Source organism: Dromiciops gliroides, chromosome 1, assembly GCF_019393635.1.
Source record: "Dromiciops gliroides isolate mDroGli1 chromosome 1, mDroGli1.pri, whole genome shotgun sequence".
Lineage (NCBI taxonomy): Eukaryota > Metazoa > Chordata > Mammalia > Microbiotheria > Microbiotheriidae > Dromiciops > Dromiciops gliroides.
Window position 1 is genome coordinate 219,543,588 of NC_057861.1, and position 24,663 is coordinate 219,568,250.

At 39.1% G+C, this 24,663-nt stretch overlaps 1 protein-coding gene across 1 annotated transcript in view; it reads left to right on the top strand.

Moving 5' to 3' along the window:
• Window positions 1–1,519: 1,519 nt before the first annotated feature.
• Window positions 1,520–24,663, top strand: part of PTPN2 (protein tyrosine phosphatase non-receptor type 2) — a 97,703-nt gene continuing 74,559 nt past the window's right edge. The window contains 1 exon segment of the mRNA XM_043975271.1: window positions 1,520–1,748. Within this exon segment, the coding sequence (XP_043831206.1) occupies window positions 1,680–1,748 (69 nt within the window). The 5' untranslated portion in view covers window positions 1,520–1,679.

Genomic DNA, 24,663 nt, shown 5'->3' on the forward strand with positions numbered 1-24,663 from the left:
GTTTAAGTGCTTTAAGGTCTGCAATACACTTTAGAAATATTAACTTATTTTACCCTCCAACAAACCTGAGAGGTGTTATTTTTATCCTCATTTTATAATAGAGGAAATTGAGGCAAACAGATTAAATGAGTTGGCTAAAGTTACAAAACTCTAAAGTGTTTGAGGCTTGGTTTGAACTCAGGACTCCAGGTCCAGCACGTATCCATTGGGTCACCTAGCCGCCTTCAATTTAGGCTTAGCGAGGCATTTCCTATGTCTCTCCAATCACACACATTATAAATTCAGATCTGGAAGAAGCACTACTGGTCTAGGATCATTCTTACTAGTGAAAATGTCATTAGAGGACATCTAGTGCAAGGCTCTCATTTTACAGATTAGGAAATTTAGTCCAAGAGAGCTCACTGTGACTTGTCCAACATCACATAGGTAGATTGTCAGAGCTCTAATGCCATCTTCTGTTGGAAAGACTTGCATTCCCCACTGCCACCCAGTTAAATAAAAGTTCCTTGAGAGAAAGAATTGTTTGATTTTGTCTATCAATCTCAGCCACCTGCTCACACAGCACTTTGGCTTAAGTAATATTTTTTGGATAAAAAATAACTGCTAGCTTCTGTATAGTGTGTTAAGGCTTGCAAAGCACTTTACATAGATTATCTCATATATTATTCCCATTTTACAGATGAGGAAACTGACGAATCACACGAGGTCTTCCAGAGCTCTAGCCACTCGGCCACCTAGTACTAAACTGTGGTACAAAGTTTTAAAAACAAAAAACAGACAAAAAAAACCTGCCGCCCTCTCTCCCCAAACAAACAACCGACTAGAAGCTGGCATCAGCACTGGTTTTCCTCTGAGAGTGTAAGAAGTGAGCTACGCAGGAACAGCGGTGCGGGAAAAGATCTCTACGCCCGTTACATATATGTGAAGATAATTGGGGCCAGCCTCCTGGAAGGAGCCCCCAACTACTCTCTGGGCCAATTGCATGGGTAGACGGCCTCACCTGGAAGCTCCCTATGAAAAGAATTCCCAGGTCCTGCCCCCATCCGTATAGACAAAGACTTGGAGCAAAAAAAGAAAACTAGGGAGAGAACACAGAGCCGCGGACTGGAGCGGGGAGCACAGGGGCAGAGGCGGGGTTGCACTGCGCGAGGCGAGGATCTCCCCCAGTTACTGCTCGTCGTTCTCCGCCTCGCGGGAGCCCTGAGCCGCCTAGAACTCGACATTCGTTCAAGGGGCGGGGCCCATGAGCGCCGCTCTCCTCCCTCCTCCTCGGGATTCCGCCGCCCCCGCAGGGTGGTCTCTCGCAGCCCCGCCCCCTCCCCACCTGGGCGCCGATTCCTCGAGGCGGGGACCACTCCCTCGGCTCTTCCCCCGACAGTAGCATAGCACCCCCCCGCAATCCCCCCAGCCGCCTCTTCCGCGCCAACTCAGCGTGCTGACGTTCTACGCTCCAGGTACTTTCCCGGCTGCGAGCAGCTGGTGTTCGGCGTCGTAGCTGGGGGTTGGAGGGTGGGGGGAGCGGGAAGGAGGAGAAAGCAAGGAAAACGGAATGCGCATGCGTTAGGCGGCCGCCGCCGGGGAGACGAGTGCTGCTAGCACTCGGCTGTTACACAGAGAGGACGGGGCATGTGCCTCTCCGGCCGCTGCGGCTCTTCTCGCGCCAAGTCTCGCTCGCCACCATGTCCATCACCATCGAGCGGGAGTTTGCGGAGGTGGATGCTGAGAACCGGTGGCAGCCCCTGTACTTGGTGAGTCTTAGGGGTTAATGTGGCGGCCGACGCCGCCTACTCTGAAGGGTCAGGGCTCGGGCTGTCCCCCAAGCCTCCCCTTCCCTCCCTCTTTTCTCCCCTCACTAGGCGGAAGTGACCGAGCCAGGCACGCGGGCCGGCCGGAGACTGGCGTTCAGGTGCGCGCTCCGAGTGCGGGGCGGCGGCGGAGCGCGCCTGCGCCCACGATTTCTTTTCTCTCTTAATAAATAAATAAATTTAAAGTAGCATACACTCTCTCGTGCGCGCAGGCGCAGAGATGGTTCGTGAGGCCGAGGAGGGGTCCACAGCGGCCTCTGGTGGTGGGTAGAGATTCGCTTGCTTTGGTTCGACCTGGCACCAAACCCCTGGGAGGCGCTTTGGGGCGGGGAGGCTGGCATTGCCTGTGCCAGAGTTGCGCTGTATGCACATGGTCACAGAAGTCCAAGCGGTGTAGGTTCTCGCACTCTCCCTCACCAAAGACTATTAAATTACACCTCCCCGGCCTTCTGAGTGGGAGCATTAAAGGGGCCTGTGGAATCCTTCTTTACTCCATAGCCCCATCTTCCCTGGCACAGCCAGAACATATAGTAGTTTAGGCAGAACATTTCAATGTCAGGAGATGAGGCTGGGTGTTTTGTTTAGTTTTGTTTTGAAGTTGTATCCCGTCTGGGTGTCAGATGGGGGGAGATGTGACCTCCATATGGCAGCAGAAGAGGCTATGAAAAACTAGGTCAGTGTCAGTGCTTCCTTCACTTGTGAGTGTGTCTGCAGTCTGTATGATTCCCAGAGAGGCTACTTGACCCTCAGACTGTAAACACGGTAGCCATTTCTAAAATGCGCTCTGGTCCAAACGGACTTGACTTCACTCGTTGTTTAACTAATTAACTAATGCATTTAGTGTAGTACAGTTTTCTAAACTTGGAGTGATTGGTAGATATTGCTGGATGTAGAAACAAACTTTATCTGAGTACTAGGTTTTTGTTTTGTTTTGTTTTTTAATGAATGAATGAATAAGCATTCTTCGTTCGGTAAGTCCTTAACTGTGCAAAGCATTGTCGATGCCAATAGAAAAGAACTCACATTCTCATGTGGGAGAGGATGTATATAGGAACTTGAAGCTGCAAGTAAGGTGGAAAGATACCATAGTCCTTAGAGTTCAGTGGCAAAGCAGATGATAATGCTTCATTTTTAATGTCATTTTCACTAACCATAATCATATCAGCATATGATATTGAACCATTTGATGGTGTTAAGGACTATGGTGTCCAGAGCTGTATTGACAGGCCACATATATATGAGGTGTGGGGGGCAGGTTTTCCTTCTCAGATGTCTTAGGACCTGGCCTGGAAGTAGGACCTATGATCTGGGGGGTGTTCTTGAGGTATTCTGCATATCTAGGGGAATCAATTTGAATAAATGATGCACTCTAATTTAAATAAATGATGTTTTTACTCAAGTAAAACTATAATTCTTCTGTATTCAAGTTTCTTTTCTCAACTGAACAAAAATTTATAAAGTACTTACTATATGCAAGGCCCTGAGGAATACAAAGATAAGAAATAAAAGTCTCTGCCCTCAGGAAGTGCACTGGCTGATGAGGGATGTACACAAATCATACACATTAGAAAACAAGTACATTAGAAAGGATGAATTATAGCCAGGAGATTCAGGATAGAGAAGAGGGGGATCTTAAAAAATGATTTAGTTTAGGTTTTTTTGTTTGTTTGTTTGTTTTGTTTTGTTTTAGTGAGGCAATTGGGGTTAAGTGACTTGCCCAGCTAGTAAGTGTTAAGTGTCTGAACTCAGGTACTGCTGACTCCAGGGCCAGTGCTCTACCCACTGTGACACCTAGCTGCCCCATGATTTAGTTTTAACCCAAAATATGGCTTATCAGACTTGAGACAAGGGGTGTGAGATGTTAACCTGTACAGGAGAATTCCATTTTATAATTTCCTGTGTAAATAGTTTATTTTTCTTCATTCCTTTTCTCTTAGAAGTAATAATACATAATAGTTCATTTCTCTATGTCACTGTAAGATTTACAAGTGTGTTAGAGTAGTAGCAGGGCAGCTAGGTGGCACAGTGAGTTAGAGTCTCTGACCTGGAGTCAGGAAGACTTACCTTCCTTATTTCAAATTTGGCCTCAGACACCGACCAGCTGTGTGACCCTGGGCAAATAGCTTAACCCTATTTGTCTCAGTTTCCTCATCTGTAAAATGAGCTGGAGAAGAAAATGGCAATCCACTCTACTATCTTAGCCAAGAAAACCCCAGATGTGGTCATGAAGAGTCAGACACTATTGAAAAACAACTGACCATAAAAAAAGTGCTGGTTTAAAGTCAGAGGACTTGGATTCAAATTCTGTCTCTATTACTTGCTAGCTATGTAACCTTAGGCAAATCACTTTACTCCTGGGTCTTTTTTTCTCATCTATGAAATGAGGAGGTTGGACTGGATGACTTCTGAGGTCCCTTTCAGAAATAAATCTATGAGTCTAAGTAAAAGGAAGATTTAAAAGGAAGACTTACCAGTAGTCAGGCCAGAGCTAGAACTTGAACCCTAGAGGTATTCTGCTGCCTTCTTTCCACTATACTAGGTAGGGTTATTTTTAATGCCCTGATTCATATAAGTGTAATGTGTTTGATTGGGAATAATGATTTTTAAAAAATGCTTCTGATGATAAGAAATACTTTAATCATGGAAAACCTTAAGTAAACTCAAGTGAATTCCAGTGAGAATTCTAGTATGAGATGCCTGCCAGCTGTGTCTTACATTTGTTCAGTAGAGGCAACTGTTTCCAATATGATCCTGACATCAGCTTGCAAATTTGAAATAGTATGTATGGGAAATGCTCAAGAATTTCTCTAAACCAAATGAAAATTAACTTGGTCAATATGAAACATTAGATAACCTTTAGATAATTTTATGAATTTCCTCTCTGCCATAATGTAGACCCATAAAATCATCATCATAGACCCATAAAAAGAACATATAGTAATAACGGCAGGAAGATGGGAAGTTAACCTTATAAGAATTTAAGTGGAAAAAAGTTTAGGGATGAGGATGTAGAATTCAGTCACATTTAGCCCTAAGAGTGGCAGTGTAAAGGCCAGCAAGAAGGAGCCAGAATGCCTAGATTTTTGTTCCAGCTTTGCTAATCACTTAATTCTCAAAAAAAATTTTTTTTAATCAACTTATATGCAAGACATTACAGTAGATGCTGGGGGTACAAAGTGAAATAGATGTTCCTGTGCTATGAAACTTAGAACTTAGTAAGTGAAGATAAACCATGTTAATGAGTATAATCCAAGTTGTAATATTATATATGAGAGGTCCATGACCACAGTGTGTTAATGAGAATTTTGATGTTTGAGGAATGTCTTCTAGCTGAAGTGAGAGTAGGATTTATGGAAGAGTTGGTACCTTGAGCTGGTTCTTGAAGGAGGGAAAGAATTTCAACAGGTAGAAATTGAAAGTAAGTGGGATACATTGTAGGAATGTAAAAAGAGGTGGTGGGTTTAGATTTTCTGAATCAGTTTTCCCTTGAAATACATTTAGGCTGCTACTGTATTGATTGATAGGATACATGACTGGCTTGGGGAGTTTAAGGATAATAAATAACTCCAGAATTAAAGGAATTGGAAAAATTTTGAAACTCAGTAGAGGAATCTTGGTCTACTGTCATGCTGAAAAAAATTTTTTAGACAATGCCACATTTTTTAAGGAATCAAGTAGGATTAAATCAGTAGCATTGAAATTTCTCTCTTAATACCCATCAGCATAATTTGGATTATTAGGGTTATAAGGAGTACAATTTTAAAACATGGCATGATCTTTAAGGCCTCTTTCAGGTCTGATTTTATGTCTTGGTTCTAAATCTGAGGTTCTTAACCCTTTTTGTGTGTTATGAACCCCTTTGTCAGTCTAGTTGAACCTGTTGTTCCCCTTCTCAGAGTGATGTTTTTTAAATAATTGAAGGAAATGCTAAATTTCAGTTTCAGATTAATGAAATTTAAGATGTATTTTTTTGAAAAGTAATCTAAGTTCATGGATCCCTTGGGTTAATAACTTTTTTTCCATCAATCCCATTTCAATTCCTTTTCTTCTTTTCACATTAGGCAAGAGTAAAATAACTGGTGAGTCTAGTTTAGTTGTCTTGACAAACATTTGGTTGGAGGTATTATTAGTCTCTTGAAGGCATCAGAAGAATACTTTGGAACAATGTTCAGAGTTACTTCCCCTCTAAACCTTCCCACACACAGCTAATTGTGCACTATATTAGGCTGGGGTATTCGAAGGAAAGAGAATACATATGAGGTTTTGTGAGACTGGTGAAGAGAAGTGAGAAAAGGGAAATGGGAAAAACTCAGTGACTTAAGATATGGAAAAATGTGTAGCTGTATCTAAAATAACCCATGCAACTGTTACTTGATGGAATGAAGTCAGCAAGCATTAAGGATTTATTCAGTGCCAGGCATGGGGATACAAAGTAGGTAAAAAAACAGTTCCCGCCCTCAAGGAGGTAACATTCTTTTTTTTTAATAGTATTTTTTTTCCAATTACATGTAAAGTTAGTTTTCAACATTTTTGTAAGATTTTGAGTTGCAGATTTTTCTCCACCCCCCCCCCACGCCAGCAAGCAGTCTGATAGAGGTTATACAATTATATTAAACATATTTCCACATTAGTCATTTTGTGAGAGAAGAATCAGAACAAAAGAAAAAAAGAAGAAACAACAATAAAAGTGAAAAGATTATTGCTTCAATCTACATTCAGATTCCATAGTTCTTTTTTTGGATGTGGAGAGCATTTTCCATCATGAGTCTTTTGGCATTGTTTTGGATCGTTGTCTTGCTAAGAAGAGCTAAATCTATCACAGTCGATCATCACACAATGTTGTTGCTACTGTGTACAGTGCTCTCTTGGTTCTCATTTCACTCAGCATCAGTTCATGTAAGTCAAGGTTTTTCTGAAATCTTCCTGTTCATCATTTCTTACAGCATAATAGTATTCCATTTACATTCATATCCCACAACTTGTTCGGCTATTCCCCAGTTGATGGGCATCCCCTCACTTTCCAGTTCTTTGCCACCACAAAAAGAACTGCTATAAATATTTTTGTATGTGTGGATCCTTTTCCCTTTTTTATGATTTCTTTGGGATATAGACCTAGTAGTGGTATTCCTGGGTCAAAGGATATGCACAGTTTTAAAGCCTTTTGGGCATGGTTCCAAATTGCTCTCCAGTTGGATCAGGTCACAACTCCACCAGCAATGCATTAGTGTTCCAATTTTCCCACATCTCCAACATTTATCATTTTCCTTTTTTTGTCATATTAGCCAATTGGATAGATGTAAGGTGGTACCTCAGAGTAATTTTAATTTGCATTTCTCTAATCAATAGTGATTGAAAACATTTTTTCTTATGGCTGTAGATAGTTTTAATTTCTTCATCTGAAGACTGCTTGTTCATATCCTTTGACCTTTTCTCAATTGGAGAATGACTTTTATTCTTAAAATTTTGATTCAGTTCATTATATAGGTTAGAAATTAGGCCTTTATCAGCAACACTGGCTGTAAAAATTGTTTCCCAGCTTTCAGCTTTCCTTCTAATCTTGTTTGTATTGTTTTTGTTTGTGCAAAACCTTTTTAATTTAATCTAATCAAAATGATCCATTTTGCATTTCATAATGTTCTCTATCTCATCTTTGATGATAAATTCTTCCCCTCTCTGACAAATAAACTATTCCTTCCTTTTCTAATTTGCCTATGGTATCACCCTTTATATCTAGATCACATACCCATTTTGAACTTTATTATGGTATACTTTGTAAGATGTTGGTCTATGCCTAGTTTCTGCCATACTATTTTCCAGTTTTCCCAGCAGTTCTTGTCAAGTAGTGAGTTTTTATTCCAGAGGCTGGAGTCATTAGGTTTATCAAGAAGGAGATTGCTATTTTCATTTACTATTTTGTTTTGTGTGCCTAACCCATTCCACTGATTCACCACTCTATTTCTTAGAGTGGTACCAAATAATTTTAATGGTTGCCATTTTATAATATAGTTTTAGATCTGATATGGCTAGGCCACCTTCCTTTGCATTTTTCCCCGTTAATTCCCTTGATATTCTTGACCTTTTGTTCTTCCAGATTGTTCCTATTTTTTCTAGCTCCATGAACTAATTTTTTGGTAGTTTGATTGGTGCGGCACCAAATAAGTAAATTAATTTAAGTAGAGTTTTTATTATATTAGCTCGGCCTACCCATGAGCAATTGATATTTTTCCATTTGTTTAGATCTGATTTATTTGTGTGAAGTGTTTTGTAATTGTGTTCATATATTTCCTGGGTTTGCCTTGGCAGGTAGACTCCCAAATATCTTATATTGTCTACAATTCTTTTCTTTTCTTTTTTTGTTTGCAGGGCAATGAGGGTTAAGTGAGTTTGAGTTGCCCAGGGTCACACAGCTAGTAAGTGTCAAGTGTCTGAGGTCAAATTTGAACTCAGGTCTTCTTGAATCCAGGGCCAGGGCTTTGTCCGCTGTGCCACCTATCTGCCCTTATCTACAGTTATTTTAAATGGAATTTCTCTTTCTATCTGTTGCTGCTGGGCTATGTTGGTCATATAAAGAAATGCTGATGATTTATGTGGGTTTATTATATATCTTGCAACTTTGCTAAAGTTAATTGTTTCAAGTAGTTTTTAGTTGATTCTTTACGATTCTTTAAGTATACCATCATATTGTCTGCAAGGAGTGATAGTTTTGTTTCCAAGGAGGTCATATTCTAATGAGGAAAACAGCATGTAATTATGTACTATAGCTATATACAGTATAAATTGGAGGTAGTCTCCAAGGGAAGACTCTAGCATTAAGGGAGAGCAGAGAAGTTTCTTGTAATATTTTAGCTGAAGCTTGAAGGAAGCTAGGGAAACCAGGAGGTGGAGATTAGAAAGGAGCGTTTCCCGGGGCAGCTAGGTGGCATAGTGGATAGAGCACTGGCCCTGGAGTCAAGAGTAACTGAGTTCAAATCCGGCCTCAGACACTTAACACTTACTAGCTGTGTGACCCTGGGCAAGTCACTTAACCCCAATTGCCTCACTAAAAAAAAAAAAAAAGAAAGAAAGGAGCGTTTCCCACGTGAGGGAACAGCCAGTGAAAGTGCCCAGAATCAGGAGATAGTGTCATATGCAAGGTGGCTAGTGTCTCTGGATGGAAGAGTGGTAGCAGTGAGTAGTGCAGGAGGCAGATATGAAGGCTTTTATAATATCAATCCTTGAAGATAATAATAGATTCTGGAAATAACAGGGAGCAAGTGAAATTGAATGACTTGGGGAAGGGAGTGCGTGCAGTGGGTGAGAGAGAGAAATGGAGAGATAGACCTGTGATTTAGGAATTTCATTTTTCAGCTGAGTGGATGATGCATTGGAGAGACTTGAGGGTAGGGAGACCAAATAGCAGACCACTGCAGTAGTCAAAAGTGTGAGGTAACAAGAGCCTGTTTTCAGTATCACAAGGTAGAATTGCTAGGACTTGGCAACAGATTGGATAGGTGGGATTAGGGAGAGTCAGGAATATAGAATGAAGTTGTAAGCCTGGGTGACCAGGAGGATGGTGGTGTTCTAGACAGTAATTCAGAAGTTAGGTAAAAGAGAAGGTTTTAGGAAGGGGAGGATGAGTTCAGTGATTATGCACATTTTTATTCAATAATGCATCTTAGTATTTGTTCCTACAGATCTATAAAAATTTGTTGAATGATTATGAAAGTAGAGATGACAGGTCCTCCCTTGCCTGCTAGAAACATCTTCTGTGAGTGTTCTGATAATTAGAGATTTAACAAATTCTGTGTTTAAATATATCACTGTCCTCCCTTGTCCCCATTCCCCTCCTCCCACAATTAAACCTATTAATTATTCTCAGTTTAGGGTCAATTACTTTTATAAGATTGCTTCCCTCTATAAATAACTATTCATTGAGGTCAGTAGCATTGAAGGGATGGGAATTTTGATTGGGGAGACATAGTTTTGGAGTTGTGGGTGCCCTAGTCAGAGACTTGCTTTTGGCATGTGTTTTCTAGGTTGCTGTGGTACCAGGTAGGAATCTTAGTTCTCCTATAAGGAAGAGGAGGGGCTTGCCGGTGACATGATTTAGAGATAATCAGAAATGACTCTTTTCTAGGTAGATACTCTAGTTAGACTTCTTTGGTTTAATCCTGTGTCCACTTAGCTCTCCTCTCGGCCCTAGTCTCCCCACTGGAATATCTCTGGCATCTCTAGCAATAATAATGATAGCTGACATTCATATAGTGCTTTAAAGTTTGCAAAATATTTTGCATACATTAACTGATTTAAAAAGTAAATATTTGTTGACTACCATGTGCCTGGTTCTGTGCTAGCAACTGAGGATACAGATACATAGAATGAAACAATCCTCACTTAAAATAAGCATATCTGATAAGGGAGAAAAGAAAAGTATCCAAAAATGTATACAGAATAAATATAGAGTTAATAAATACAAATATGTACAAAGTAGTTAAATGCAAGGTAGTTTGGGAGGAAGGACACTGGCATTTGGCTGGTATTAGAGTAACTTCATGCAGAAGATGGTGACTGAGCTTCATCTTAAAGGAAGAGAGGGTCTCTGAAGTGGAAATAAGGAGTGCTTCATTCCTAGCTTTGGGTTTGGCTAGTGCAAAGACATGGAGACAGATGAAGTAAGAGAAAAAGATGCTAGATCAGTGAGACTGCAGTGTGGGAAGGGAAAGTAATGTTGACTGAAGTGGAAAACCTAGGTTGGGACCAGGTTGTAAAAGGTTTTGAAATCTAAATAAGAGTTTATATTTTATCTTAGAGGCAATAGAAAGGCAGTGGAGTTGGTTGACTTAGAGCAGTCATATATCAGATCTGTACTAAAAGAATCATGTTGGCTGTCTGTGGAAGGTGGCTTGGAAGGGATAGAGACTTGAAGCTGTCTTGAATTAGGAGACTTGGAATAATCTAGGTGAGAGATTAAATTAAAGCTTCAATTTAGGTGGTAGCTGTGTGAGTGGAGGGAAGGGGCTGGATGCTAGAAATGTTATTTAAACATACCAACAGGTAAATACTTTGAAGTAAATACTATAGGTGTGACGTAGTCACATAACAAGTAAGTGACTTATTTACATAGTATCTGTCACCAGCATGATTCAAACCTAGGTCTTACTATCTCCCTGCCCACAGTGTGATCACTTCATACCACCACCTTTCTTAATCTAACTTTTTATTCCTTCAGTGAACCCCATATTTCCTTAATTTGAATGGAGCAATAGTTAAAATGTACCTTTGAGGTCAAAAGTATCTAATCCTCAGATTTCTAGGTTCAGACATTTATTTTCTGAATAACCCCTGGTCCCTAGGAAATTGATTCATTTTAAACAAATAGATCAAACTACTCAGTCATTTTCTTAACTTTAGTACTTCAAAAATAGGATTTTTGTGGGCTTTTACTAATATAGATTTAAACCCCTCTACAACTTAGATGGCCTTGTTAACAGTTACTGTGAGCAAAAAAATTTACCACCCTGAATCTTTGTGCTTGTAATTTGTTATGAGAAATATTGCAGAGTGGACCAGACATTTGTATAGTACGAACGAGCAGGTACAACCTTTTCTTTATAGGGAACCTAATTGGTGAATTAAATCAATATCAGAAGGCTGCTTGGCAAATTTAGAATCAGAGCAAAGGGAATTGAAAGGTGTAAAAATACTTTCATCAAGAAATAGTAACTGATTGAGTGGCTCTTCTCCCTTACAGAGATTCCTGGCGTACTTGCTCTTTGTGTAGACTGGTCACGGCACTCATTAGCCAAAGACAGTGCCAGAGGAATACTGGCTTCATTTAATCCAACTTTTTTCATTTTTATAGTCCATCATAATTGTCATTGCAACATATCTTTACTTTCATTTGAGCATACAGATAATTTATCGCTCATAAATTAGTAGGTAATTTTTTTACTGGTTAGGTTTTAATTTAGTTGCTTCTTGGTGCCACATAGATTGTTAGCTAGATCTCATCAGTAATGAGGCCCCAAATCACCTGCGGTTACGTCTGGATGTACTCTCCTGAAAATAGCCAGGTTTTCTTGAATGTTTTATGTGGTTTGGGAAGATGTCACTTGAATCCTGCCTGGGCACTTAGTTATGTGAACAGGACAAGTTACTGAACCTTCTAGAAAGCCCAGTTTTCTCATCAGTAAAATGAGGATAGTGGTACTTTAGTCCCTACCTCACAGGGTTCTGTTTCAAATGAGATATGTTAAAGCTGTTTTGCAAACTTTCAAATGCAAATAAATGTCAGTTGCAGTGTTGTTGAGTCATTCAGTCATGTCAGACTCTTGTGACCCCTATGGAGTTTTCTTGGCAAAGTAAATTAGTTTTTAACTGCCATAGTAAATTATTATTATTGGAAGTTGAACTTTAGGAAGCATTGATTAAGTGGGTATGTAAGGCACTGTTCAGGATGTTGGAGTAGATAAAAGATTAAATTAGAAATGGTCCCTGTCCTTAATGGAGCAAATGGACCTCCTTGAATGAACATTTTGTCCTTTTGTTAAACTTGAGGCCTGATTTAGAGTTTGTGTTATAGACTTGTAACCCTCTGGCCTATTGACATATGAAAGCAAAGGAAGGGATGGACTTCTCTACTGACTGTAGAAATTGCCCGAATAATGAAGTCATGAATGACCAACAGCTGGAAGACTTGGGAAATTTGTAGACATGAGAGAAAAGTGCATGTCAAGAAGAGAGTAGAAATTATCAGAGTATGACCATCTAGGAGAGGTATCAAAGGCACTGCTATTCTTCTATTCTGCAGGTTTGTACCTTAGCATTATCCTTGATTCTTTACTCTACCTCACTCATATTTCTATTCAGATGCCAAATCTTGACATTTCTACCTTTATAATATCTCACATGCAACTTTTTCTTTACTTATTTGGCCACCACCTTCGTTTAGATCTTCTTCCTCACTTCTTGGCTAGTCTATTGCAGTAGTGTTCAGATAGTTCTCCCTGCCTCAAATCTCCATACTCCAATCCATCTTCCACATTGCTCCAAAGTGATTATCCTTAAGCATAGTTCTAGCAATGTCACTTCCCTACTCAGTACACTGGAGTGCAAAGTTCACATTCAAAAAAGAAGTCACATTCAAAATAATTAGAAAATGTATAAAAATAATTGAGAATTAATCAGTGAAGGCATACTCAAGACATAAACACAAACATAATTTTCTTTCAAAAAATAAAGATTGGTTTAAATAATTGGAGAGATTTTCATTGCTTATAATTGGGCCATGTCAGTATAATATATATGTCAAATGCAGTCTATATTGTTACGGTTTTAGTACCATAACTAGTCATAGTGCCAAGGGGTTACTTTAAAGTTCAAGACAAAACAAAATTAATTTGAAAGAATAAAAGTTTTAGAGGCAAGGATTCTTAACCTGGGGCTGTGAACTTGCCGTTTTGTTGTTTTTTTTTTTATAATTTTTTTTTTTTTTGCAGGCAACGGGGGTAAAGTGACTTGCCCACGGTCACACAGCTAGTAAGTGTCAAGTGTCTGAGGCCGGATTTGAACTCAGGTCCTCCTGAATCCAGGGCCAGTGCTTTATCCACTTAGCTGCCGGCGCCGGCCCCCCCCCCCCCCCCCCCCCCCCCCGCGCCCTTTTTAAAAATTGATAACAGAAAATTTGATAAGCAGAAGACAAGAACCTTCACCAGTTTTCCCTTTAAAGGGCTCCATGACATAAAAAAAATTCTGGTCTAGAATCTCAAGGGAAATATTTTTTAAAACTTGGACTGAAGGGAGAACAGCTTTTTTAGACCTCAAATTATACTATAAAGTCATGGTCATGAAAGCTGTTTGGAACTTGTTAAAAACCAGTCTAAATTAGTATGAATCAGAAACAAAAGAATTCAGTAATACCTTGTTCAATAATCACAAGAAGATAAATTAACTTGGAAGAAATCCCTATTTGATAAGAACTCCTAGGGAAATGGGTAGTTTGTTGGAAATCAGGTTTAGGAAAACATTTTATTCTATCCTATTCCAATTTAATCTTTAACAGTCAATAAGCACTTATTAATACCTACTTAGTACTGCTAAGCTTTGTTAGCTGCTTTGTATACAAAGTCAAAAACAAAATAGTCCCTGCCCTCAAGGAGCATACATTTTATAGGGATAGACATGCACACATGAAAATATCTATCTATTTATCCAAAAAGGTAATTTTGAGGAGGAAAGGCATTAGTAGCTGTTGAATCAAGAAGGATCTTACGTAGGAGGTGATACTAGAACTAATCTTTGAAGGAAGTTAGAGATCCTGAGGTGGAAGTAAAGAGTGTCCATGGCCTGCAAAGTCATGGAGATGGGAAATGGAATGTCATATATGTTGGACAGCAAGAAGTTCAGTTTTTCTGGATGGTTCATAAAGTATGTAAAGGGAAATAATGTATAATAAGACTGAGAACATAGGTTAGAACCATATTGTGAAAGACTTTAAATGATAAATAGGAATTTTTACTTGCTCTTAGAGGAAATAGGGAGCTATTAGATTTTATTGAGTAAGAGAATAACTGGTTTATAGATTTTTGGAATACTACTCTTTCCTGGTTCTCAGCTTCTTTTGCTTCTTGTCCAGGTCATGCCTGATAACTCTGGGTGTCCCCCAGGGCTCTGTCTGACTTGAACCTTCTTTCCTTCTCCTTCTATACTTCTTTACTCAGTGATTCCTCAGCCATGTATTCAGTTATCATCCCTATGCTCCTAATTCCAAAACCTATTTCTCCAGCCCTAACTTTTCTGCTGGCCTCCAGTCTTACATCTCCACCTGCCTATTAAACATTGTAAACTGGTTGTCCCATAAGCTTTTTTTTTAATGTTTTTATTTTAAAGTTTAAAGTATAAAACTGTAAACCCTTTTGATCCAGCAATACCACTGCTAGGGTTTATTTCCCATAGACATTCCAAAAAAGACCTACTTGTACAAAAATATTTATAACAGCTCTTTTTGTGGTGCCTAAGAATTGGAAATCAAAGGAATGTCCATCAATTGGGGAATGGTTAAACAAGCTGTGGTGTATAATGGTGATGGAATATTATTGTGCACTAAGAAATGACAATCAGGATGATTTCAGAAAGGCCTGGAAAGACTTGTATGAAGTGATGTATAGTGAAGTGAGCAGAACCAGAAGAACCTTGTGCAAAGGGAAATAATGTATAATAAGACTGAAAACAAATAAAAATTGGAACTCAAAACTATAAATAAAAATGTTTATTCCTTTAAAAAAAGAAATAAGGTTTTGAGTTCCAAATGCTATCCCTTTTTCCCTTCCTCTCCTCCCCCCTCCCCCTCCCAGGCAATAAGCAATCAGATATAGGTTATACATTTGAAATTATGTAAAACATTACCTTATTAGTCATTTTGCATAAGAAAACTTTAATTTAAAAAAATGAAAGAAAGCAAAAAATAGCATGCCAGTTCAATTAATACCAGTTCTTTCTTTGGAGGTAGATAGTAGGCTTCATCACTCATTAGTCCTTTGGGATTGTATTGCTGAGAATAGTTGTCATTCACAGTTCTTAAACCATATTGCTGTCTCTTTGCACAGTGTTCTCTTGGTTCTGCTCACTTCACTGTACATCAGTTCATACAAGTCTTTCCAGGCCTTTCTGAAATCATCCTGCTTGTCATTTCTTATAGCACAATAATATTCCATCACCATCATATACCACAGCTTGCTTAGCCATTCCCCAATTGTTGGGTGTTCATTTGATTTCCAATCCTTAGCCAAGACAAAAAGAGCTGCTATAAATATTTTTGTGCAAATAGGTCTTTTTCTCTTTTTTGGGATGTCTTTGGGAAATAAACCTCCATAAACTTCTGAAACTCATCGTGTCCAAAATTGGACTCAATATCTTGACCATCAAACCATCCCCAACTCCAGACTTCCCCTATTATGGTTGAGGGAACTAGCAATCACTTGGGCTCGACACCTAGGTGTCATCTTCAATTCTTCTCTCTCTTTCTCTCTCTCCCTCTCCCTCCCCCCATATCTAACCTGTTAACAAGATCTGTCAATTTTACTTAAATGCTATTTCATAAATATGCCCCCTTCTCCCCTCTGACATCTGGTGCAGGTTTTCATTCCCTTGTACCTGGGATGTTGCAGTAGCCTGCTGCTTGGTCAGCCTGCCACAAGTCTCTTTCCCCACTCCAGTCTTGTTACACTTGGCTGTCAAATTGATCTTCCTGAAGTGAGGGCCTGACTTTGTCACCCCCTCCTATTCAGTGAACTCCAGTGGCTCCCTTTCACCTCCAGGACCAGATACAAAAATCCTTTGGCTTTCAGAGCCTGTCCCTTCCTGCTTAGCCTCCACCTTTCCAGTCTTCTTATACCTTATACCCTACTCACATACTTTGCAATCCAGTGACATTGGCCTCCTTGCTATTCTCAAAAAAGAAAGTGTGTGGGGCAGCTAGGTGGCACAGTGGATAAAAGCACCGGCCCTGGATTCAGGAGTGCCTGAGTTCAAATCTGGCCTCAGACACTTGACACTTACTAGCTGTGTGACCCTGGGCAAGTCACTTAACCCCTATTGTCCTGCCAAAAAAGAAAAAGAAAAAGAAAGTGTATACTGACATGACTGGCTGTACCCCAAGTATGAAAATGTGCCCCCTGCCTTCCCCGACTTACTTTCAAATTCCAGCTTCTTTTGGAAGCCTTTCCTGATACTTTTTAAAGATTCCAGTGCCTTTTCTCTGTTCATTATTTCCAATTTATTCTGTATATAGTTGTCTGCATATTATTAGAATGTGAACTCTTTCAGGGCAGGGACTATATTTTGCTTCTCTTTGTATGCCCAGTGTTTAGCACAGTGCCCAGCATATGGTAGGTGCTTAATAAATGTTTATTGACTGAGAAAAGAGAGTCTGTGATAGAGGGTGCAATATGGATGATGTTCCAGCAAAGGAGGCTGAGAACGGCTTTATAAGTACAAAGGAAACAAGAAATAATAATATCACAAAAACTCATGAGATTGTAACAAAAGGAAGTGTCACTTGCTTCGGAGAAGTCAAGAAGAATGAGGATTGAGAAAAGATCATCATTTTTGGCAATTAAAAGATCATTGGTATCTTTGGAGAGAACAATTTCTCTTGAGTAACCAGATTGTACAGGTAAAGAAAATGAGTGAGAGAAGTGAAGGCAATTGGCATACAGCTTTTTTTTTTTCCTGTACAGGTTTCCTATATTCTGTACTTGTGTAGTACTTTTTTTGAGGTGACTTTTTACACTTGTAAATTAAATTGCATGTTGTTAATTTCCAAGCCTACCATTTCATCTTATTGATTTTCTGAATCCTGATTCTCATACAGTATATGCCTCTTCCTCCCCATCATGTGATAACTCAGAAATATAAACATGTCATCTGTGTCTTTGTCCAGGCTGTAGATAAAAATATTGAAATAGAACAGGGCCAGTGACAACCTGGTGGTTCTATACTTGTTGATCTTTATTGAATTGAATTAAAGTAAGCAGGGTCTCTATTTTTCCAGATGAGGAAATTGAGACTCAAGTGAAGTAATTTGTTTAAGGTCACACAGCTGTTGTTTGTTCAGTGCTTTTCTGAGAGTAGATCTAGGGCTATTTTCATTGACATCATAGATTTAGAGTGAGAGACATCATGGAATAGTAGATGAAAAGGTGGTTTGAAATAGAAAGACCTGGGTTCTAACAAGCTGAGTGATTCTGAGCAAATTACTTTATTTGTTTTTCAGATTCTTCATACCTAAAATTAGGGGTTAGGAATTGATGAACTCTGTGGTTCCTTTTAGTTCAGAATCTAGATGGAAAGAACCTAAGAATTTAATCCAGTCCTTCAATTTACAGATAAGGAAACTGGGAAACATTAAATGATCTGCCCAAAGTCACATAGATAGTTGACGGAGCAGGTGTTTAAATACAGGTCCCTTGACCCCGTATCTAATCTTCTTTCCATAATACTATGTTGCCTGTTACCACACTCCACATGTGCCTTAGGTTTATGGTGTCTATAGAAGTTTTTTGATCTACTGGCTTAATAAATGGTGGGCTGATTAAAATAGGCAGGTAGTGAGAATGTATCCAAATTAGACCACATTTATTCAGGCAAGTTCAAAGGACATTTATTTGAATTAAAACGGAAACAAATTGATAGATGACTCAACAATAAGAGCCAAGGACATGAATAAATAAGTAAAATATTTTGTTGTTGTTGTTGTTGGGTTTTTTTGTTTGTTTGTTTTGCGGGGCAACGGGAGTTAAGTGACTTGCCCAGGGTCACACAGCTAGTAAGTGTCAAGTGTCTGAGGCTGGATTTGAACTCAGGTACTCCTGAATTCAGGGCCGGCGCTTTAACCACTGCGCCATCTAGCTGCCCGTAAAATATTTTAAAATTACATAATGTATAGTTTGGTACAGTGATCTTTTTGATAAGAGTTAAGTCTTGAGGTCTTTGAAAGAAGGAAATTATGGCCAGGGAGCTAATACAGTTAATCTTTGAGTGTAGGATGGTTGATTCTTGAAAAGATGGTGTTAAGTTGAAAAATGATACAATAGGGAGTTATATTTCTGATTTGGGGCCTGATCAACTTTTTTGTTTTGTTTTGTTTTTGTTTGTTTTGTGTGTTTTTTTGGTGAGGCAGTTAGGGTTAAATGACTTGCCCAGGGTCACACAGCTAATAAGTGTCAAGAGTCTGAGGTCGGATTTGAATTTAGGTCCTCCTGACTCCAAGGCCGGTGCTCTATCCACTGCGCCCCCTAGCTTCCCCTGATCAACTTTTTTTTTTTTTTTTGGTGAGGCAGTTGGGATTAAGTGACTTGCCCAGGGTCACACAGCTAGTAAGTGTTAAGTGTCTGAGGCCGGATTTGAACTCGGGTCCTCCTGAATCCAGGGCTGGTGCTCTATCCACTGCGCCACCTAGCTTGCCCGCCTGATCAACTTCTAGTAGAAATAATTGTAAATATATTTGATCAACTCTAAATTATAGTATTGCGTCATATAAAGCTCTCAAGTACTCTGTGTGTGTGTGTGTTTAGGGCGGCACTGTAACCAATTACAAAATAAAGTCATGTAATATGATTCAGTACAATTAACAGAATATGTTATAGTAATATAATATACTATAGTAAGTTCTTATTTTAATTCCTGCTTAATTTTTCTTGCAACCTGTAAAGTTTAGAGGAGTAAAGACAATAGCTATAGAAAGCTTTTTTTTCCCCCAGTATGGTTTTTTCATATTCTATACATATGCAGCATGATATGGTGAAGAACACTGGATTAGCAGTCAGAATACCTGGGTTCATAGCTCAGCTTGGAGACTTAGTAGGTTTGTGACTTGGGCATTGGTTCTGTGATTTTGAGTCATTGTTTGCTTATTTGTAAAGTGGGATTTGAAAATGGGATAATGACACTTGTACCACCTACCTCACTAGATGGTTGTAAGGATGATATGACATGAGAAAATGCTTTATATTTGCTGTAAAGCACTATACCAAATGTAAGTTGGTATTAACAGAATCATGGAATTCAGAAACAGTCTCTCAAACTTTTCATAAGCATTTTTGAAGGTAGATTGGCTGATAGTTTTTTGATAAATTGATCAAACAATCAACAAGCATTTATTTCTTGGTTGCAGGCACTGTGCTAAACCCTGGGAATACAGAGAGTTATAAAATTTTGTAAAAGCGCTCCCTGTCCATCCAGAGGAGAAATATACAGGTATAAGAATAGGCAAAAAAAAAAAAAAGTGTGTGTGTGTGTGTACACCCAAATGATTGGGGGGGTGGGGCAGGGCTCTAGGAACTGAGAGGATTAGGAAAACATGTAGGAGGTAAAACTTGAACTAAACTTTGATTATTTTCAAGAATTAAATATGAAGAGAGAGTGCATTCCAGGCATAGGGGGCAGTTTGGAGACAGGAAAGGGAGATGAAATGTCATGATGTCAGCAAGGCCATTTTGGCTCATTTTGTCAAGTGCAGGAAGGGGAGTAATGTGAAGCAACTTAGGTGGCACAGTGGATAGAGTTGGAGCTGGAGTCAGGAATAGTTCAAATGGCGTTACCTCAGACTTACTAGATATGGGACCCTGGGCAAGTTTAATAATTTCTGATAACCTTTGCTTGCCTCAGTTTCTTCATATGTAAAATGGAGATTACAATAACACCTATGCTTCAAGATTGTTGTAAGGATTAAAATGAAATATTCATAAAGAGCATTGCAAACTTTAAGGTGCTATATAATAAGCATGGAGAGATGTCTTTTGTTGCCTTTTTATTAATGAAATTTCTCTGTAGCCATCACAAGCATTAGAGATCGAAGTAGTTTTTTCTTGTTGAGTCATGATTAAGTCTATTTTACACTACTATGTGCCAGTCACTGTGCTGGGTATTGGGCATAAATAACCAAAAAAGAAAACATCCTCTACCCTGGAGGAGGTTAGACTCCTTCAGGATCAAACGACGTGTGTACAGATAAGTAAACTAAAACAAAATCCTGATTGACTATGCATTATTGCCTGATTCATTTCTTGCTGTGGGGTGGTGGGATACTTAAAAATGCTTTATCAGAGTTAGGTTTGGAGCTTTGCTTATAACATGACACCCAGATGTTGGAGGTTCCTGAAGGAAACAATAAAAGATAAGTTCTAGCAGGGATCATATCTTAATTAAAACTTTAATTAAAACTATCTCCCCCAGTGCCCAACACAGTATTGTATATAGAACTAGTCAGGCAACTAGGTAGCACAGTGAATAGAGTGCTGGGTCTGGAGTCAGGAAGACCAGAATTCAAATGCTGCCTCAGACACTTAATCGTTGTGTGACCTTGGACAAATCAATTAACTGCTGTCTGTGCCGGTTTCCTCATCTGAAAAATGGGGAAAATATGGCACCTATGTCCCAGGGTTGATGGGGAATAAAATTTGTAAAGAGCTTTGCAAACCTTAAAGCACTGTATAAATAACTAGTACTGAATAAATATTTGCTTAATTGATGAAATATTCAGTCTTTATTTCTGTATAGAGCATTCTGTTCTGTTTCCCTGTCTCCTTTCTTATTCTAGTGAAGTGACTTAATATTAAAGAAAATATGAAACTTTTTTCCCTTTTTTTGAGCCTAGAATGAGCCCTAAGCAGCTTTATTCTTGCTTCATCTTTCCTAGGTACTCAAGCAAAAGGGAACTTCCAGCAAAGACCTAAAAATCTCCATTCCTCTTCCTATTCCAATCCCCTTGCTTGTTCATCGTTTGACCTTTTCACCCTCAGATCTCAATTCATCTACCCTTTTCTTAATTTTATAACCCCTTCATTCTTCCTACCAGAGTCCCATTCATTCATAGGGCTTGTTCATCTTTCTTTTTCCAGAAGGACCAATGAATCATAGGGTGTTGTTTTCACTTGCCTGTGAATTGGATTTAAATTGTATAAAGTCGGCAGCCTCATTTTCATTAAAGTGCAGTGGCACGACAAAGTCAGGATGACTGGCAGTGGCCTGGAATGCAGTGGGTGACCTTGGTGTCTTCTTCAGTATCTGACCAAGCTCTAAGGTCTCCATAGTGCCAGCTTCAGATGCCTTCATGGCCATTGGAAGAAATTGTTCTTATCCACCATTCTACTAAGGGAATTCTTCACATGCTTGGGGTAGGCATTCCTTTAATCCACTGATGGGTTTGAAGCTTGTTGGTTAGTTACCCTTGTTAGGTAAAGGTGGACACCAAAGGTGGTTGAGCAGCCCTGAAAAGGGCTCACACCAGATGTGCTGGGGTGTGTGTGTGTGTGTAAGTGTAAAAATAAACCCTATTTGGGGTTGGTATGGATGACAGCTGAAGGAGGAGGGAGGGTTTGTTTCCTGGAGCTAATCTTTTTTTTTTTTCCTTCTCCTTAATGGGCTTACCTCTGGCCAGTTTTCATTTTGATTGAGTTTCTGTGGTTTCTTTTAGTTAATCATCAAACATTAGGATTTATTTTGTGACTTCGTGTCCCAAGATAGGGATAATAATAGTTTACATTTATCTAATTTACATGTAGTGATGCTTTGCCCACACCAACTCCCAGGTAGTACAAGTATTATGTTCATTTTGGAGATGAGGAAACTGAGACTCTAAATTTCTCTAAATTTAGTATTTACCTAGTATTATCATACCCCAAATTAATAAGTGACAAAGCTGGGACTTCAGTCAATAAGCAGGCTAGGTGATAGGGACATAAATATACAAGTGAGACATCTCCTGTCCTCAGGCAGCTTAAATTATACTACCAGGGAGTTGTGGCCAGGGAAAAGCACCTTGATCTAAGCACTTGTAAGGATTGTGAGTGGAAGCTATAGGGCAGTAAATTGCCAAAATCTTAACAGCATCGAAAATATTATTTTATTGTCCTTGAACAAAAAGAAAAAGCAAAGTTGTATGGGCATAGTAGCAGAGCTTGTTCTGGTTAGGTGCTGGTGGGTGACTGGAAGGGCTAAACCATGGTCTTCAGTTCTGGGACTGGCTGTAAATATAGGAATGAGGTGAATATTGACTCAGTGACTCTATCATCTGGGCAGCTCTGTTCCCAAGGCTCTTCAAACTGAGTGGATTAACTTTCCTGGTGTGTAGAGGTAAGAAGGCAGGGTCTCTGGAGGCCCAGAATTTGAACCTGTATTTTCTCTTAAATCTAGGGTCCTTTTCAAAAACTCTTCCAGGTTGCTTAATCTCAAGTACCATTAATGTTTAATCAACACTCAGCCAATAATGATTTATTATAAAATATGCAAAATGTCTGAACATGTCATGGAATAGTAGGTTTTTGCAAAGAAAAACAGATTTAGATAATAATGCAAAATATGTGTTCTCCAAACTTTAAAAAAAAGGCAGAGTAATATAAGGTAAAGAACACTGGATTTGAAATCAAAGGATGTGAGTTCTTATTCCAGTGTTGCCACTTACTGCCTGTGTGACCTTGGAAAAGTAACCTCACTGGGCCTTAGTTTCTTCACCACATCCTTTTACCTGAATTTGTAGCTGAAAGCCCCAACCACTATACCTGACTACTTCTAAGTCTCAGCTAAAGTCATATCTGCAAGAAGCCTTTCCCAGTCCTCCTTAACCTTAGTGCCTTTCCTCTGTGACTATCCCTGGTTTCTCATATAGATAAAGGTAGATGTAGATAGATATGTATATCTTGTTTATGCATAGTTTGTATATTGTCTCTCCCAGTAGACCATGACCACAAGTTCCTTGAGTGGGGACTGCTTTTTAGTACAGTACCTAGCATATAGTTGGTGTTTAATAAATACTTGTTGGTTGACTATGTAGCCTTCCATGAAGCCTCTCTATCCCTACACTTTTCCATCCTTGGATTTCACATAATATCTAGGAGAAGGGAAAATGCACATTATTCCAGGAATGATTAGTAGTCAGTTCACCATGGAGTATGGGAATAGGGAAGTAGTATGAAATAAGGTAGAGATGTAGGTTGGTGGCATGTTGCTATAGCTATCTCCCTTCTCAAATGAAGCTTCAGTGGAGGGTCGCCAATGTCAAACTGAGGACCTAAGGACTTCAGATTTTAACTGGCAGGCAGTAGAGCTTTTGAAGGTTTTAGTTCTCTGAGATTATGGCTGGTCTTTGATGAGAATTCATGTCTTTCATTACAATGTTGATATTATATAACTTTTCAGAGTTCTGCTTACTTTACTCTGTATACATACAAGTTCATACAAGTCTTTCATTTCTGTAATTAGTAGAACTACTAGTCCACTAATACTCCCTTATGTTTATATGCCATAATTTGTCTAATCCAGTGGTTTCAAACTCAAATAGAAACAGGGGCCACAATCCATACATCAGAATCCCTGAAGGCCGCATATTGACTTTTTTTTTTAATGTAATGTTATCTGCTTTATTGTGTTTGTTTTTATAGATATTTCCCAATTGCATTTTAATTTGGTTCAGGCCATAATCCAGTATTGTGTTAGACATCAGCCTGCATCTCCTTAGTTTCTAGTTTGTTATAACAAAAAGAGCTGACAAGAACAGTTTTCTACCTATGAGCCTTTTCCCTTTTCCTTTGATCTCTTTAGGGGTATTGATTTTGCCTGATTCATGTCCATGTTCTTCCAAAGATCCTCCACTGAGGAACCACTCAATCTGCTGGAGGCTTTTCTCTAAACCTTTTTTATGTTAAAGGTTCAAGTGGAACCTCCATCTGTTAACCCTTATTTTTGTCACCTGATTAGTCCACCTTCTTTTCTTACAGTATGTTTTTTCCATAATATTCCTTATACCATTTTTGCATCTAGATCATCATTAAAAACAGCTGGCCTACTTCTGCCCATCTTGCATTTCCACACTGCCCTTAGGGTCACTCTGAACTTTGATTTCTTGTATTTTATGGTGCTGTAGGATTTACAGTCATAAAAAATCACCAGGGTTCATTTTAAAAGTGTTTTTAAAGTTGCTATTGTCCTAGGAAGCAGTTTTTTGTTTGTTTTGTTTTGGGGGGGTTTTTTGTGGGGCAGTGAGGGTTAAGTGACTTGCCCAGGGTCACCTAGCTAGTAAGTGTCAAGTGTCTGAGGCTGGATTTTGAACTCAGGTCTTCCTGAATCCAGGGTTGGTGCTTAATCCACTGTACTGCCTAGCTGCCACCAGGAATCAGTTTTATTAAAAACCCCATATAGTTTCATAAATGCAATCTAGCCTGCTTTCTTCCTCCTATTCAATTCTGGGGCCAACTAAATGCCCATTTCCAGTGTCTGCTGATATACTAATTCAAAGGACTAACCAACCATTTGTGTATCAGAGTTCAGATCAGAAGTGTTCAAACTTTTTGATCATATGCCTCATCAGGTTAAAAAAAAAAAGATT